The sequence below is a fragment of the Nematolebias whitei genome, chromosome 1 (genome assembly GCF_014905685.2).
Source record: "Nematolebias whitei isolate Nwh7 chromosome 1, NemWhi1, whole genome shotgun sequence".
Classification (NCBI taxonomy): Eukaryota; Metazoa; Chordata; class Actinopteri; order Cyprinodontiformes; family Rivulidae; genus Nematolebias; species Nematolebias whitei.
This window is the reverse complement of record NC_056498.1, coordinates 10,152,216-10,170,761: the sequence shown is the minus strand read 5'-3', so window position 1 is coordinate 10,170,761 and position 18,546 is coordinate 10,152,216. Positions and strand designations below refer to the sequence as shown.

General features: G+C 42.6%; 1 protein-coding gene across 1 annotated transcript in view; it reads right to left on the bottom strand.

Annotated features, from left to right (window-relative positions):
- Positions 1–2,699: 2,699 nt before the first annotated feature.
- LOC119414651 (dedicator of cytokinesis protein 11) overlaps positions 2,700–18,546 on the bottom strand; it is a gene marked incomplete at its 3' end in the record, with an annotated part of 46,558 nt that continues 30,711 nt past the window's right edge. The window contains exons 6-12 of the mRNA XM_037681756.1: positions 16,959–17,054; positions 15,662–15,796; positions 13,711–13,894; positions 13,273–13,352; positions 4,864–4,947; positions 4,636–4,776; positions 2,700–2,816 (exon numbers count right to left, since the gene is read on the bottom strand). Coding sequence (XP_037537684.1) covers positions 2,700–2,816; positions 4,636–4,776; positions 4,864–4,947; positions 13,273–13,352; positions 13,711–13,894; positions 15,662–15,796; positions 16,959–17,054 — 837 coding nt within the window. The remainder of the gene's footprint in view (positions 2,817–4,635; positions 4,777–4,863; positions 4,948–13,272; positions 13,353–13,710; positions 13,895–15,661; positions 15,797–16,958; positions 17,055–18,546) is intronic.

Sequence of the window (18,546 nt, the reverse complement as noted above, 5' to 3'; positions counted from 1 at the left end):
TATCAACGTGAGGGGGGGGGGACCTTGGTGATGTCAGAGGACTTGATGTACGGCTCAGCGCAGTGCGTGATGCCGTTCTGCAGAACCTTCTCCACCCGGGCCACCAGAAAGATGTCTGCGTGGGGGTTAGTCACCGAGAAGATGGCCTGCGAGAGTTTAACAGTTTAATTCAGAGGTCACATGATCATACTGACCTGAGAAGAACCAAACAGGAAGTCAGGAAGAAAAAATGGCTGCGACATGAAATGCACTTGAGGCTCAGGTTTCTCCCATGATGCACTGAGAGGTAAGAGCAGAGGAAGCAGCTGAAGCTAACTGAGCTGTGCAGGAAAACCACACAGGGTCACGTCTATATGTGGTCTGATGTGACAAGACTCAAAGTTCAAACAAACGCACTAAACTAAAAGGGAAAACAAGAACAACACATAATACTCGTTACATTATAGGCCTGTCGACAAACTATTATACAACAATCTGTAGCAATGGTGCAGAAAAACACGTTGTTTAACTTTGACCTTGATTTTTGAACTTGAAGCTTGCGTCCTGAAAAGTGTACGCCACACTCTGTCTAGTAACAAGCTTCAATAAATTATCTTGAGCAACTCAGAAGTTATTTGAATAAAATAGAATATATCTTTATTGTCATTGCACCGAAATACAACAAAATTTGCGTTTGCTTCACAGAGCAAAAGTAAAAACAGTATAATATAAAAAAATTAAAATATATATATTTGTGTATATATAATCTGTATAAAAGGTAATAAATTACAAATTCTAAACATCCTAAATGTGCAACACAAGCAGACTGATATGACACTAGTTGTCCTTTATTGCACTTATTCAGTTCTTACAGCTTTAAGTTCAGTAATGGCTGACAGATAAAAACTATTTTTAAATCTGTTGTTCTCGTCTTCATTGATCTGAATCTTTTCCCTGATGGTAACAGTCAAACAGATCAAGTCCAGGATGAGACGTGTCCTTTGGGATGGTGTGGACTTTTCCTATGTAGCGCGATCTTCCAGTGAGAGAAGAGGGCAGCCCACGAGCTTCTGGGCTGTGTAGATAACTCTCTGGAGCACTTTTCTCTGAGCCACTGTGCAACCACACAGTGATGAAGTGTGTTAAGATGCTCTCTGTGGAGCATTGGTAGAAAGACACCAGCAGGCTCTGGGTGATGTTGTTCTTCCTGAGCACTCTCAGTAAGTACAGTCTCTGCTGGGCCTTTTTCAGCATCTCTGAGGTGTTCACGCTCCAGGTCAGATTTCCTTCAATATGGACTCCCAGGAAACGGCAGTCAGCTACTCTCTTCACACTGTCTCACTTATAATCAGGGGTGGGACTGCCATTTTCTTTTTCCTGAAGTCGATGATCAGCTCCTTAGTCTTTGAGGAGCAGATTGTTCCCCCTGCACCAAGCAGTCAGTTGTTCCACCTTGTCCCTGTAGGCAGACTGATCCCCACTTATCTCCCCCACCGATGAGCCCCACCATGTGGTATCATCTGCAAATTTGATTATGGTGTTGCTGTGGTGAGCAGGGGTGCAGTCATGTTTGTAGAAGGCATAGAGCAGGGGGCTCAGCACACAGCCCTGTGGGATTCCCATATTGAAATTGAGGGCCATGGATGTATGACGGCCCATTTAAACCCTCTGACTGCAGTCGGACAAGAAACTATTTACCCATGTGCAGGTGGAGTGTGGAAGTCCCAGTTCCCCCAGTTTGTCCACCAATTTGTTGGGGAGGATGGCGTTGAAAGCAGAACTATAGTCCATGAAGAGCATTTGCAGGACAAGAGAAAGTTTACGAACAGAGACTATACCATAATATGTCCCGCCTTCAACGGGTGTATAAAAACTGTTTTCTGGGAAAAGATTCCTGCGAGGACATTCAGACACGGACACACAGCTGCCTTCTGCTTGCAGCTTTCACAACATCCCAACAGTTTTTACAGAGAGGTCTAAACAGCTTCAAACTGCGCAGAAGAATCCGAGCTGCACCACAGCCAGGTTCTGCAAGCTGAAAACCACTGAAAGAGCCGAAGCTCCAGAGCAGGCAGATCAGAGTGTGAGTTTTGTAATGAACGGGACCCACAGCTGACAGAGCAGAGAGACAGAGGAGGTGGCTTTGACCTTGGACCACACCCAGAGCACCTACGTTAAACTGTGGTCTGCTGAGCTAAAACAGGACTCTAATCACGGAGGAGGAAGCTGAGACTTTAGCAGATGTTGGATGACTTGCAGTATATTTACAAGATGATCTGCTTGTATCTTTTGTTATGGAAGGAACCAAAGATGTTGATATGCGCCTGATGTCACTAAGAGGTGAGGAACAAAGTGTGTGTTGACCTCACAGGACCTTCAGGACTGAACCAAACCCAACACTCACACATGAGCTTCAGTCCCTTTAAAATGAGCTGCAGAAGGAGCATAAAAGACTTGGGTCCTAACTGGCAAACATTAGCGACATCGCCACCTCAGTACAGGCTAAGAGAAAGTCAAACACCTCGCAGCAGTTGTGGAGGAAAAAGCAAAACATTCAGACCTAATCCGGTTCCTACCTGTGTGGGGAAGCGCAGCAGAGCCTCCGACACCCTCTGCAGGACGGGCAGGCCGTTCCCTTTCCCACAGTCGCCGTTCACCAGGACTCGTCCTCCCCCCTCTCCGCCCTCAGAGTCCGACGAAGAAGAGACTTGCCCCGAGGTGTCAGTGAGCAGCATCTCCCGGACGCATGGCGGGTTCAGGTCCACGTGGAAGTCGGCTGAGATCTTGCAGCTCTTGGAGACGTCGAAGAGGGCGAGGCTGATGAAGAACGGCTCCACCTACGACAGCGTTCAATCATTATCGTCAACAGAAGCTTTCTGCCAACCGTGACGTTAAAACTTCTCTTTAAAAACTGTTTAATTTGATCGTTTCTCCTAGATTTAAAAGTCAGACATGGAAGGTGGTGATTGATATGTAGGCCTGTCACGATAAATTTTGCTGGGCGATTAATTATCTCAGAAATTATTGCGATAAACGATAATATTATTTTAAATTTGACAATAATTAGTAATTATTGTCAAATTTAAAAAGAAATGTTAGTTAATTTTTGTGTGTAGTACCTTTTTTGACCACTGGATGGCAGTGTTAGACTGTTTGAACCGAAGGATGGATAGTGAGGGAGCAAGAAGTGTGTCTCTTTAAGAAAAATGGGAGGGAGGCCCCTTGACGTCACAAGGGCTGTCTCCCGTCGGTTCTCAAAATGGCGGACGCTCGGTGTGGTTTGAGCTCTTTAGCATAGCCTTTTTCACACAAAGCTTTTAATAAAAAAATCAGTAAACAAGTTGAAAAACAACTTTTTACACAATGACAGGTTTCAACCGTGAATTTTTGGAGCTTCGACAAGATGGAGGTTTTTTCCCCAAGGTTGGCCTGTTAGCTCGTAGCTTAGCTTCTCAGCTTAGCTGCTTTTAACGATCCAAAAACGTGATTTTGGATCGTTAAAATGGATTTTAAAGAGAAAAGAGAAAGGAAGGGGTCAGTGAAGAGCACTGGAGTTGAGCCTTTTATCATCCAGTGTCTTCAGTAGAAAGAAAGAGACACGAAGAAACTATAAAGCCGATAAATGAAAATTAGGTTGATAATTTTAATTGATCATGCAATTAATTGATTATCGCGACAGGTCTAGTGATATGTCCTCCTCCCGGCGTTAACTGAACAGTTTCTAAAACTCATGTGAAGACATGAATTTGTTCTTTTAAAATACATTTTAATCTGTGTTTTTAACAAAACATGAGCTGCTTTTCCCCAAAACATTTCAATTATTGTAGAGCGTCTGAGTTTGTTTTATGTTTTGTTTTTACAACAAATAGAGCTAGACCCGTGCTAACCAGTGGCCTAACTTACAGAAAACTAGATACAGATTTATTTTCTATAAGATCACGCTGGAAACAATGTTTCCTCTGGAGCCCACAAATATTTGATGGACCGATCATTTCTGCCAGAACATACCAATAAACCAACGTGAGGCTGAATGGAAATGAGGCAGGGCGAGAGGAAGAGCCTGAGCTGCTTTCAAACCACAAACATGAGTCAGGTTCTTTTTCTCAACAGCTTTTCTAATAGAGGAGGAGGAGGAGGAAGAGGAGGAGGAGGTTTTATGACTCCAGAAAGCCTCCCTGACAGAAGTGGAAATTGCTGCATCATGCCATTCATCACATAAACTCAGGTTTAAAATAAAAGCCCTGCTCAGAGCAAGAAGAGCGGATTTTAATTAAAGGAAGAGAAAGACTTTGTTTCCTTTCAATGCATGTGAAGATATTGGAACAATGTCCAGTTGCTGGATCGTCCTCCACTGCTTCTTCCTGAAGCCTTTGAGCCAACATGAATTATGAAGGCGTGTTATCTGGGGCAGCATGACTGACTGAAGACCTGCAGCTGAGGTGCAGAAAGCAGAATAATATATAATATGCTCAAGTGCCTGCAGGCAGAATCACCTTTCTGTCTACAATTGATCTCAATGTTTCACTTTTTAAAGACAATATTTTAGGTGTGGCGTCAGCCTACATGTAGCTCATGCAAGATTTGTTAAAGGGGTTGTTGAGAGTTGTTCCTTTTGGCATGAAGAACGTTTGAAATGACATGGAGCAGATGACGTACGTTGGTGAGGACTCCGTCGGCCCTCTCGTTAACGCAGCCCTGCAGACTGAAGGTGAGGTCGTGGCAGCTGACCATGATGCGCCGACCGAACCGCTCCTCGAACGGCTTCACGTCTGGCTCGATGCCCGAGAAGTCCAGCCTCTGGGTACCAGACAGGAGGGGGAGGGATGTGAGCAGTGGAGAGGAGGCAGATCAATGGTGAAATAAATAAATGATGTGTTTGTTTACCTGTGTTTCAGGATCCAGGGAGAAAAGCTTCAGTCTGCCTTCGTTCCTGTTGATCTTATTGAGCTGCTCTGTTTCCCTCGCGTACTGAAAAACAGAGACGGAGGGGGAAGATGGTGGTAAATCTTTGTTCTTCCTAATGTCTGCATCATTATGGGTGCCAGAGGATCAGCTTGTGTGAACGCTGAGTCATCATACACACCATTGTTTTCTTTTGTGTTTTTTGTACATTTTCAGCATCTACCTCTTGATACTGTGTCTTGTTTTACGTGTTCATTTATCAGAACATTCAGCTTGTTGGGGGGGGGGGGGTGCTATGACTTATTTAAATGTACACTTTATTTATAAATATTTCCATAATAAATCATTTTAAATGTCTTCGACAATTTCAAAAATATTCAGTTTAACCCCTTCAGCATACTTCTGCTACTAATATTACTGCTAAAACTAATTTTACTCCTTCTTCTTTCAGCTTTTCCCTCTTCAGGGTCTCCACAGCAAAAATAATCCTCCTCCATCTCACTCTGTCCTCACTCCAACTACCTCCATGACCTTTACAGCAACCATTTTATTCCAATCTCTCCTGAAACTTTTGTCCATCCATTCCATCCTGCCTGGACCCTATTCTTCACTTCTTTACCACACTCCCCATTTTCCTGGACAGTGGACCCCAAGTAATTGAAGTCCTGCACCTTTGTGACCTCTGCTCCTTGTAGCCTCACTGTTCCACCAGCCTCCCTCTCATTCACACACATGCACTCTGTCTTACTGTGGCTGACTTTCATTCCTCTTCTTTCAAGTGCATACCTCCACCTCTCCAAGTTCTCTTCCACCTGCTCCCTGTTCTCACCACAGATCACAATGTCATCTGCAAACATCATAGTCCATGTGGATTCCTGCCTGACCTCATCTGTTAGTTGGTCCATCACCAGAGCAAACAAGAAGGGGCTCAGAGCCAATCCTTGATTCAATCCCACCTCCAACTTGAAGCTATCTGTCACTCCTACAGCACATCTCACCACTGTCCTGCTGTCCTCATACATGTCCTGTACTAGTCTAATATACTTCTCTGCCACTCCAGATTTCCTCATGCAATACCACACCTCCTCCCTCAGCACTCCATCATATGCTTCTTCTAAATGCACCAAGACACAATGGAGTTCTTTCTGACCCTCTCTGTACTTCTCCATCAACATCCTCAAAGCAAAGATGGCATCTGTGCTGCTCTTTCTCTGCATGAAACCATACTGCTGCTCACAGATAGTCACCTCTCGTCTATGTCTAGCTTCCACAACTCTCACCCAGATCTACATCATGTGACATCAACTCTATTCCCCTGTAGTTACTACAACTCTGCACATCACCCTTGTTCTTAAAACTGGCCACCAGCATACTTCTTCTCCATTCCTGAGGCATTTTCTCACCCTCAAACATGCCATTGAATATTTGAATCAAAAACCTCACTGCCATCTCTCCAAGACATCTCCAAACCTCCACTTGTATGTCACCAGGCCCTACTGCCTTCGCCTTCTTCATTCTTTTCAGAGCTTTCCAGACTTCACCCTCACTAATCTTACCCACCTCTTGGTCCACAGTTTCTATGACCTTTACTCTTCTTTCTTTTTAATGTTCTTCATTCATTAGCTCCTTAAAGTACTCCTTCCATCTTGGCTAAGCTCTTTCTTTGAATAACTTCCTGCACTTCACTATTCCACCACCAGGTTTCCTTATCATCATTCTCTGTCTAGATGACACATGCCTACCTTCCTACCTTTCTCTTTAATTACTGTTGCTGCAGTAGCCCAGTCATCTGGAAGCTCTTTTTTTAACCACCCAGAACTTTTAACAGCGCCCCTCTGAATATCTCACAACGTTCTTCCTTCCTCATCTTCCGCCATTTGGTCTTTTCTGATTTTACTCTTTTTCACAACAACAGTCATTCTACACACAACCATCCGATGCTGTCTGGCCATGCTCTCCCAAGCCACAACCGTACAGTTCCCAATCTCCCTCAGGTTTCCACTTAAACACAAAATGTAGTCGACCTGTGTATTCTTTCATCCACTCATAGGTTAATCTATGTTCCTCCCTCTTTTGGAAATAAGTGTTGACTACTATTATTAAGAATAATTTTACTAATACTAATTTCACTTGTAGTAATTTTACTAATGTTACTACTACTACTAGGGCAGCACGGTGGCGCAACTGGTAGAGCTGCTGCCTCTCATTGAGCAGGTCCTTGGTTCAAACCCCGGTCCAGGGGCCTTTCTGGGTGGAGTTTGCATGTTCTCTCCGTGCATGCGTGGGTTTTCTCCGGGTACTCCGGTTTCCTCCCACAGACCAAAAACATGCATGTTAGACTGATTGGTAACTCTAAATTGTCCCTAGGTGTGAGTGAGAGAGTGAATGTTTGTTTGTCTTGTTTGTCTCTATGTGGCCCTGTGATGGACTTGCGACCCGTCCAGGGTGTACCCCGCCCCTCGCACAGTGATTGCTGGACATGGGCACCGGCGACCCCCGTGACTAAAAACTTCTAATCTTTGGAAAGAAATTGTTTACTCTCAACTTTTTTTATATAGCGGTATATACAAAATGCACATCAAAACATAAGCATTTTTCCATCTTTCACCCAGTGTGTCTCTAACTGCTATATGACACAGTTTTCTCTCAAATAACCACAGAGTGCAAAGAACCTTCTGCTGCTCACATTTCAGTTCTGTGGACCTGTGTCAGAGCTGAGCCAGCTGATAGACACTGTGTCATCTCTTATCAGGACTATGGAACTACTGTATCTGGCAGTGCCCACAGACAACTCACTGCCTTTGTCGGCCTACTCATGCATACATGTTTTTCGATGTGTTAGTATGTTGCTGTTTATGTGCGAGGTCTTTTTTTTGCAAATTTCTCACTGTGCCCGGCCAGGACATAGAGATACGATTTTTATTCATCTCCCCTCTTGTGGACTTCAGAAGGAACAAAAACACCTACGCCCCCCTGAACATAGGAGGATCTGCGGTGGAAGTGGTCTCCAGCTACAAGTACTTGGGTGTACACATGAATGACAAACTCAGCTGGAGCAACAACACCACCAGCCTGATCAAGAAAGCTCATCAGAGACTCTACTTCCTCAGACGGCTGAGGCGAGCTGGTCTGGGAAGCTCAGTCCTCACCTCCTTCTACAGGTGTGCAGTGGAGAGCATCCTGTGCTCGAGCATCAATGTGTGGCATGGAGGCTGCACAGCTGCAGAAAGAAAAGCTTTGCAGAGAGTGGTGAAGGCTGCACAGAAATCTGTTGGAATCAGTCTCCCAACCATCACAGACATCTACACCTCCAGATGCAGGAAGAGGACCACCTGCATCATGAAGGACCCCACCCACCCAGCACACACACTTTTTGCCCCACTCCCCTCAGGAAGGAGGTTAAGGAGCATTAAGTGTAGAACCACTAGACTGAGGAACAGCTTCTACCCTGAGGCTGTTAGACTCATGAGTCTCTAACTAGAATAATCACTGTGTAAAACCATATCATGTTGCTGCTGATCTGTTTCATGTTGCTGCTGATCTGTTTCAATGTTGATGTGTTCATGCGTGCTCATCTGCTCACAGACTCATGTTCATGTTTGTGCTGATGTTCAATGTTTTATGTTATGAGTGCTTAGTGTATATTTAGTTGATGTTTTTCTTAGTTCATATCTTAGATGTTATTACTGTTTTTCTCATACATTTTATTGTTGGATGTAACTGGGACCCTGTGTACATAATTTCGCTCCACCACATGTACCACATGAGGTGCGAATGACAATAAAGAAACTCTGACTCTGACTCTGACTGACTCGTGTTTCTCTTTTCCTTATCTACTTTTGTCTATCTGAAACAGGTCTCTCTTCTAAATGAGTCCTTGAGGCTCAATGGGAACTAACCTGTATAAATAGAGGTTGAATGAATTAATGAATTTCAAGAATTGTTCAGATTTTGCTTTTAGCTTTCACACAGTGACTGCTTGTTCGAGGCTTATTTTTCAGTTTGTCGTTTCTGTCTGCCTCTCATTAACATAAACACAGGCGTGTTGTTACCATGGTGACTGTAATGAGCCACTGGCAGCAGCTTTCACACTCTCATCTTGGTTCTCTTTACACCTTTTAAACATTTCATATATCAAAACATCTGGAGGGTTTTCGAAGCTCAGAATATTACAAAGTTATGCTGGAATTTTGGAAAGCCGCTGTAAAATTTCTTCAGAAAATTTCCATTTTTTTTCATTTTCAGCTGTCCAAGTGCAAAAAGCCCCTACAGTGATTTTATTTTTATATAATTTTTGTATTATTTTCTTCACTAATTGTCTAATCTTGGCAGTAAACTTTGTTAAAAGAAAAGCGTCTGAACAAAGAGGCAGTTTTCACTCTGCAGTCTGCTCTCTGCGCTGCCTGTCGGTGCTTTTGCTCTCCAAGCATCGCAGACACAAAAACACCAGAGGACAGAGACAGTCAGACAGAGGAAGAAGGAGAAAGCTTCTCATGTAGACAAACTAATCCAAGTGGGAGCCTTAAATCATTTCAACTCTGACTGCCTGCAGACAAAATGTTTCTGTGTGGAGTTGTGCAGCAGAGGCTTTTAGAGCAAGCACAGCAGAGAGGGCTGCAGGAAGGGGGTTTAACCAAACACAAAAAACACGTCAAGGGCTCAACAATGCTTCTCACAATTACAGATTATTGTAAAATAAGATTAGATTTTTATATTAAATGACTGTTTTGATTTAAAAAACAAGCTATTTTCCATCTTTTTTTTTAATTAAAGTGCTAATCTTTCTGTAACAAAACTTTTTTTTTCCTTTCTCTATTAACTGTATTTTGTCCACTAATTAGTTTAGAATATTAACCTAAATAGGAAAAACATATTTTAATGAAAAACGGGGGATTGTGTGGCATTTGGTAGATAAGAAGCATAATGGATTAAATAATCTGGAACAAACTGGGACTAAAATGGTATTTTAGATAAAACAACAGCTCAAGCACAACTTACAGAAAAATCATCATTTAAATTTAAACTAGTTAGAAAACTGGGACCTTTACTGATTGTCTTTTACCTCATCTCATTTAGACATTTTTAAAGTAATTTACAGTTCTTTTTTTCTTTTTTAAATTTATTGAACGTAACAACAAATCATAACAGCAGCATTTACAATATTATATATGCAATATTCCTATGCTCAGAGGAGTGACAAGTATACACTTCTATTAGCCCAACCCTTCTCCTGCAACCTTATTCTCATCACAACTTATTCTTTACAAAATATATAAATACAATTTCTTAATTTTCTATAAATTTATGAATCCAAACAACTATTAAAGAAGTGAAAAGGAAAAAAATCTAATAATAAATCAATTAATTAAATGTATAATTAATACATAATGTGCATCCCCAGTGACTATCACCCTAACACAATGTACAGTCTGATGATAATAGGTGATAGTAACAATAATAATGATTATTCAAGTGTGATATTCATCTATAATCATCGTTTTATACCATTAACAGTTTCTTGTTCTGATCATCTGTTTGGCATTGACACATTCCTCTAAACTCATAAACTTCTTCCCTTCTCTTAAGTTTTTTAATATTTTCAGGCAGCTGGTTATATTTAGATATATACATTATTAGAACTGTTTGTAATTTAACTATGTAAATAAATTTGATCGTATAAGTCGTGATTTAGACCTTGTTAATTACTCAAAATGATTTTTTTTTTTTTTTGAAGGATTGGTGACTGTAGTGTTGTTTTGTGGTTATTTAATCCAAACCTCTGCAGAGTACTGTATATTTCAGACTATAAGGTGCACTTAAAATCCTTAAATTTTCTCAAAAATCGACAGTGAGCCTTATAATCCAGTGCATCTTATGTATTAATTCTGGCTGATTAATGACCTCAAACTGATTTCATGAGATAAACGGCTCGCAAAAATCTGTCAAAATGTTTTAGTTTCGCTTAATGTGCCTGATAGTCTGAAAAATATGGTAACTTAAATATGGTCAATCTAAGGAACAGCACAGAATGAGGAGTCCTGTCCCATCAAAACACGTTTAGTTTTGTTCTATACAGAAATACTTTTGGATGTTTTACTTTGAACATATCTGATGTGAGGTTTCCTGTTCAGCTTATCAATAATAACACAAAGAAATTTAACTTCACGCACCATTTCAACAATCACGTCATTCATCTGCATTTTATTTTTCAGTTGCTTGTCTGTTATACCATTCCCAAACAACATTATTTTGTTTTTTTCTCACATTTAAAGACAGTTTGTAACAATCAAACCATGTTTTAGCTTTTTCATTTCATCACTGACATTTTTTAACAACTGTTCCTGAGTATCTCCAACTAAGAATACATTTGTATCATCAGCAAATAATACAAATTTCATAACACCAGATACTTACAACTTATATTTACATACATTATAAATAATTTAGGACTGAAAACTGTCCCCTGAGGAACCCCACAAGCAACGTTGAAACACCGTGAACACACCCTGATTCATACTCGATAATCCAGGTATAGAAAAAAATCCAACTACCGTAATTTCCGCTGTACATGTCTCTCCACACTTTAAGTCGCATCAGTCCATATTTGTCTAATAAAGTGGAAAAATCCATAAATATGTCGCTTCTTCGTATACGTTACATCTATTATGCGTCATCGCTGACGCGTCGCGTTTGTTACGCATCACTGCTGACAACCTGGAAATGTGGACCGGTGTTGTGCCAAAAATCGATGGGCTGCCAAATGGCGGTCGCGGGAGTGTGTACGGGAGGACTTTACAAGAACTTAACAAGATTAATACTTATAAATATATATTTGTTTGATCGAAATTATAGCAAAGATGTGTCTCAGTCTAACATTTGCTTAATAAATGCACTTTGATGGTCAAATCAGCTGCATTTCGCTGTGGTGGTGCAGCTGGTTTGACAGTTCCAAGCAATGAGCAGAATGAAGGTGGGGAGATTAATTCAATTCAATTCAAAAATACTTTATTAATCCCAGAGGGAAATTATTTTGTTGTTGTAACTCGTTATCCTCATTTCATTAAGAGATGTTATAGATGCTGATGGCTGTAGGCAGGAAGGATCACTTGTAAAGGTCCATCTCACAGTGGATCCTAAGAAACTGGCTGCAGATGCCGTCTGATCCGTCCACCCAGACTCGGCTGGCCTCTTGGTTCCCCTGGACTGTAGGACCGCTTGAATGCCAGGCAGAACTCCTCCCAGAGCGATGGTCACTCCTCCCAGAAGTCTGCCGAGCTCCTCATCTCTGCGGACAGCCAACTGTAGGTGCTGAGGGACGATCCTGTTCTTCCGCTGTCGTGAGCCGTGTTTCCTGCTAGTTCCAGGATCTCAGTGGTCAGGCACTCGAGCACAGCTGGCAGGTAGATGAGAATGCGTCCATAGAACATCCTTTTCAACTCATTTGAGAGTTGGGGCCATAGTTGAGATATTATTTCAGCTTTTGAGATGTTAATCAGCTGCTGTTGTTGTAGAAAACTGCCTTGTTGCCATGGTTACGCATCATAACAAATGTCCAAAACTAAAAAAAGTTTCAGTAAAAATCCTTCCAGCTGCACAGCATTCGATACCAGAGGAAACAATCATCCAAAAAATGTGATTTACATCCAGAAAAAGAGGAATTAAAGTTTCCAAAAGCAAAATCTCAGAATGAAAGTAACAGAGCTGCTCCAACATGCAGCCACCTTGAGCTGCGCAATTCTAGAATGGCAGGCTGATTGTATCATTAATAGCTGGTGAAGATTCTCAGTCATCCAGGCCATGGTAAATTCAAAAAAGTTGAAGAAAAAAACTATAAAGTATAAAGTAAAGTATAATAAATAAAGTCCAGTTGTTTTTGTCTTGAACTTTTTTGAATTTGTCATTATAGCCATGTTTACCTATTACATGATACAATGGCATGCCTTACTGCTACTACTACTCTGCTGCCATCAAGTGGCTGAAAGTGGTACTACTCTTTTTTCAGTCGGAATGAATGAAAACGGTCATATCTAAGCCAAAATTGGTTTATAAATATGGGGAAAAATCCATAAATATGTCGCTTCAGCCTATAAGCTGCAGGGCATGTAAATTATGCAAAAAACTGCGACTTATACAGCGAAAAAATACGGTAAGTTAAGTCAGTTCCTCTGGAAGGTTTCTTTTTGTTGGAACGTTTCGTCTTTCATGCAAACGATGTCATCAGACCGTGGAGTTGTGGCTCCTCGGACTGATGCTGAAGGATTGCAGCAGTAGAACAACAAAGTAAAGAAATTATTGTGAAAAATATTATTTTGTTAATAAACCTGCTAGCTGACCCAGAATCAAGATGGTCATGTTTCCATTGTCGCTGAAGGATGGCTCCAGCCCTCATACCTTCATGAGTTCAGTGTGTAAGCTCCGCCCCTGGTTATCCTGCAGGCTCTCCCCTTTGCCTTGGCTCGAAGAGTCATCATCTGATTAAACACAACAGAAGTCCTGCATCAACAAAGTTGTTTCCCCACGGCAGCACTCTGCAAGCTCTCTGAAGGACTGCTCTAATAAACCAATGAACATCTGGACAACGTGCTGCCGGCTGACTCTGAGGAGACAGCTGTTGGACTGGCTGAACTCTAACTGGGCAGCCTCCCAGTCTCTCAGCAGATACGGAAAAACTCAAGCTTCCTCACTCTTAGCTAGCTGCATCAGCACAACACGCCTGCAGCAGCAGATCTAAACATGTTTTAGATGTGATTGTTTCCAGAAGATTTATCACAGCTCCAATTGAAACTGGCAAGCTTTTAGGACTTTTTATGTAGGTAAAGAATATCTGACCTGCAGCACAGTCCAGTGACTCGGCTCCGTTCCTCTTGTCCTGGCCTGCCTCCGTGCTGCTCTGCAGGGCCTGTCTGAGCGTCACCACCCACTCCTCCATCTCTGCTTCACTGTCAGCAGCCAGGAAGTGGCTGTAGCGGTCCTGCATCTTCAGCTCGAAGCCGTTGCGCCGCATCTTAGGACTCTGAAGAGGTGACAATTCAGACATTTTTTAGGCAGATGTTTTACAAACACATCATCTTTTATGGTTTCAAAACACACTCCATTTAGTAAAGCTTGCTACTTGATGCTTGTGTGCAACGTTTTACCAGTAAAGTTGATGCGTTTTAGTTCTTTCACTATTTTTCAAACTACAACGTCCCACTAGGAAACTAAAATGCCACAAAAACACCAGAATGGCAGAAAGCAATTTAACAGAGAAAAATAGAAAATAATGCCTCATCCTGGTAATGATCAGATCGTCTAATTTTACAATTTATTCCAATATGGCAGCTGAACACTAAAGGCAACTGCTGATGAAGCAAACCACAGTCAAAAACAGAATTCAAACTAGAGAAATAATTTGTTATCTGCATGAGGCTTGACTATACAAAGATTTAAAGACCTAAAATGTGCGACAAACAGGGGATGTAAGGCTTCAAAAGTGAATTTAGCAAGTTTAATTTAGGGTTAGGGTTAGACTACTTGGACTGCAATAAATCAAAGATCATAATATTAAAAGTACTGTGCATTCACCTTCCTGCTAATAATATATTTGGTCAGTCCAACAGATTTTCAGAGCCTTGATGCCCACACCTGGTTAGATCGTTATCACAATAATATTGCACATTTTCCAAATATTGTGCAGCATTAATTTAAATGTTATACATTATAAAAGTTAAACACCTTTAACTCTTGGTAAGAATATCAGACAGACTTAATCTTATCTATTTGACAGTAGATTTTTATCATTAACTAGCATTGGTTAGGGAGTTCCGCAGTGTTCTGTACTTGGACCATTGTATTCAAATTATACTCAAGTCTTATTAAAAAAAAAATTTTTTTCAGCTGCTTCCTTCTTCAGGTGTTGCCACAGTGAGCAATGTGGCATAAAAAATTGTCAGTTGCTTTACACTGGATCCCTTTCCTAATGCAACCTGTGCTCGAACCCGCAATCTCAGGGTCACAAGGCTGCAGCACTGACCACTGAGCTACTACAGCCAATGACTCTGTATTTACATACAGGTCTCTCTAGAAAACGAGTCCTCGTGACTCAATGAGATTAACCTGTATAAATAAAGGTCGAATTGAATAAATTTACAGTTTATATATCTGACTGTATAGACTCCACTGTGACAATGATGAACATTTGTCTTTATGGTATGGTATGGTATAAAGTTTATTCATTAAAAAAAATACAAAACAATTTCATAACAATATAAAAAATTTAAAAATATAAAAAACAATATAAAAATTTTAGTTTTAAGCCACGGTCTTTACGACCGTGGCTTAAAACTAAAATTTGCTAAACTGTAGTAGAAACCTAAACGTAGCTAAACCAAATCTTGTGAATGTATTAAGTAGGAAGGTTACAAGTACCAAAAGTCACACACTATTCCTGATCAATCTGAACGTCCTGATGAGTAAAATGGCACAAAGTAGTTAGGGTGCCAAAAATATACAGAAGAAATTATAAACAAGAAAACCATGGTCCCTTAAAGCCTCAGCGGTCAGACCAGACCTGAACGAGGTACCAACAAGTACCACTGGCCCCTCATAATCTGCCAGAACAAGTCCTTCCCACCCCCTCAGAGGAATGCAGTAAATCTGTCCCAATAAAAGCAGCTCAAAGCTCCAGCAGGGTTTTGAGACATGGGAACCCAGAGACTCACAAGGGCAGCAGCTTGTGCCAAAAGCTGAAAACTCACTGAGAATACAGGAGACAAAAGCAGAAACAAACAGTGAGCTCTACCTGAACAACATCTATGCACGAGTCCAGGTAGATGGAGCCCTTGGTTTCCCTGAAGTTCTTCTCGTCTTTGTAGGAGTTGAGGATGTAGGAGCCATCAGGGAGCTGAGACAGGTAGAAGTACCTCCGTTTAAACACCTGCAAGTCAAACAGAGGAACATATGTTGAACATCTGTACAGTTGAGCTTCTGTGGATCATTAATTACCATACCACACCATACCATATGTCTACAAATCACTGAACAGTGCGCCCCCCCATCTCTCTGATTTGCTACAACCGTATGTCCCACCACGCTCCCTGAGGTCAGCGGACCAGTTGCTCCTCACAGTTCCAGGAACTCATCTTAAGCGCAGAGGTGACAGGACCTTCTCTGTAGCAGGACCAAGACTCTGGAACGAGTTACCTCTGCTTGTCAGACAGGCCCCCTCCCTCTCGGTTTTCAAGTCCCGTTTAAAAACCCACCACTATTCAGTAGCTTTCAACACCAGATGATCTGTGTTTTGATCCTGTATGCTCCACACTGGTTTGTCGTCATTATCTGCATTGTTTTTTGTCTATATTCTGATTTACCTCATTTTGTATTTTGCTTTGTGTGTTACCTGTTGTTCTTTGGTTGGTCTTGTTGCTGTTTTAAGTGCTTTATAAATAAAGTGGTATGGTATGGTATGGTATGGTATGGTATGGTATGGTATGGTTAATTATGTCATTTTGTTGCCTTGATCTTCTCAGCTTCCATCCATCCATCCATCCATTATCTTTACCCGTTTATTCCATTTTGGGTCACGGGGGTCGCTGGTGCCCATGTCCAGCAATCACTGTGCGAGGGGCGGGGTACACCCTGGATGGGTCGCAAGTCCATCACAGGGCCACATAGAGACAAACGAGACAAACAACCATTCACTCTCTCACTCACACCTAGGGACAATTTAGAGTTACCAATCAGCCTAACATGCATGTTTTTGGTCTGTGGGAGGAAACCGGAGTACCCGGAGAAAACCCACGCATGCACGGAGAGAACATGCAAACTCCACCCAGAAAGGCCCCTGGACCGGGGTTTGAACCAAGGACCTGCTCGCTGAGAGGCAGCAGCTCTACCAGTTGTGCCACCGTGATGCCCTTCTCAGCTTCCATTCTTCATTATTATTTAAAGCACAGTTAGATAGAACAGAGCAGAAGATTTGCATTTGAAACAAAATGTTGATGTGCCGGCATCGTCTCCATTGTAGTCCAGTACCTGCTGTGGTCTAGTTCACTGCATTGAGAAAATAAAACAGGCAGCAAAACCGGCTGCTGACTCACCCTCATGGAGACTGACAGGCTGCTGTTGATGTTGGCTTTCTGCAGCCAGCCCTGCTTCAAGATGCCTCCCCTCTGTGAGCACAGCGATGAAGTGTCCTGATAAACACGGAGCACAGGGAATCAGTCAAGACAGTCACCTGACTGATTCTAGGACATTAAACATTTAATTTTCTGCACACACTCAAAAACCACAAGTTACTGCTAATGTTCACAACAAATCCAGAGATTTGAAAAGTTTATTTTCTTGTTTGTTAAAAAGAATAAAACTAAAAGGTGTTTTCCCTAGTTATACAAGGAGGGCGCCTGCCCTGTCAACAGAACTGAGCCTGCCTGTGAACACACACTCCTGCCTGTGAACGCACATTCCTGCCTGTGAACGCACGCACCTGCCTGAGAATGCACGCTCCTGCCAGTGAACGCACACTCCTGCCTGTGAACGCACACTCCTGCCTGTGAACGCACGCACCTGCCTGAGAATGCACGCTCCTGCCTGTGAACACACACTCCTGCCTGTGAACGCACATTCCTGCCTGTGAACGCACGCACCTGCCTGAGAATGCACGCTCCTGCCTGTGAACACACACTCCTGCCTGTGAACGCACATTCCTGCCTGTGAACGCACGCTCCTGCCTGTGAACGCACGCACCTGCCAGTGAAAGCACACTCCTGCCGGTGAACGCACACTCCCGCCTGTGAATACAAGCTACTGCCTGTGAATACATGCTCCTTCCTGAGAATACACAGTCCTGCCTGTGAACACACGCTCCTGCCTGTGAACACATGCTCCTGCCTGTGAACACACGCTCCTGCCTGTGAACACACGCTCCTGCCTGTGAACACACACTCCTGCCTGTGAACACACACTCCTGCCTGTGAACGCACACTCCTGCCTGTGAATGGACACTCCTGCGTGTGAACTTTCCTGCCTGTGAATACACACTCCTCCCTGTGAACACACACTCCTGCCTGTGAATACACAATAAAGCCTGTGAACACATGCTCCTGCATGTGAACACACGCTCTTGCATGTGAACACACGCTCTTGCCTGTGAACACACACTCCTGCCTGTGAATACATGTTCCTGCCTGTGAACACACGCTCCTGCACGTGAACACACACTCCTGCATGTGAACACACGCTCCTGCATGTGAACACATGCTCCTGACTGTGAACACACGCTCCTGCATGTGAACACATGCTCCTGACTGTGAATATATGCTCCTGCCTGTGAATACACGCTCCTGCCTGTGAATACACGCTCCTGCCTGTGAAGACATGCTCTTGCCTGTGAAGACACACTCCTGCCTGGGAATACATACTCCTTGCCTGTGAATACACACTCCTGCCTGTGAACACACTCCTGCCTTTGAACACACGCTCCTGCCTGTGAATACACGCTCCTGCCTGTGAATACACACTCCTGCCTGTGAATACACACTCCTGCCTGTGAATACACGCTCCTGCCTGTAAATACACACTCCTGCCTGTGAATACACGCTCCTGCCTGTGAATACACGCTCCTGCCTGTGAATACACACTCCTGCCTGTGAATACACACTTCTGCCTGTGAATACACACTTCTGCCTG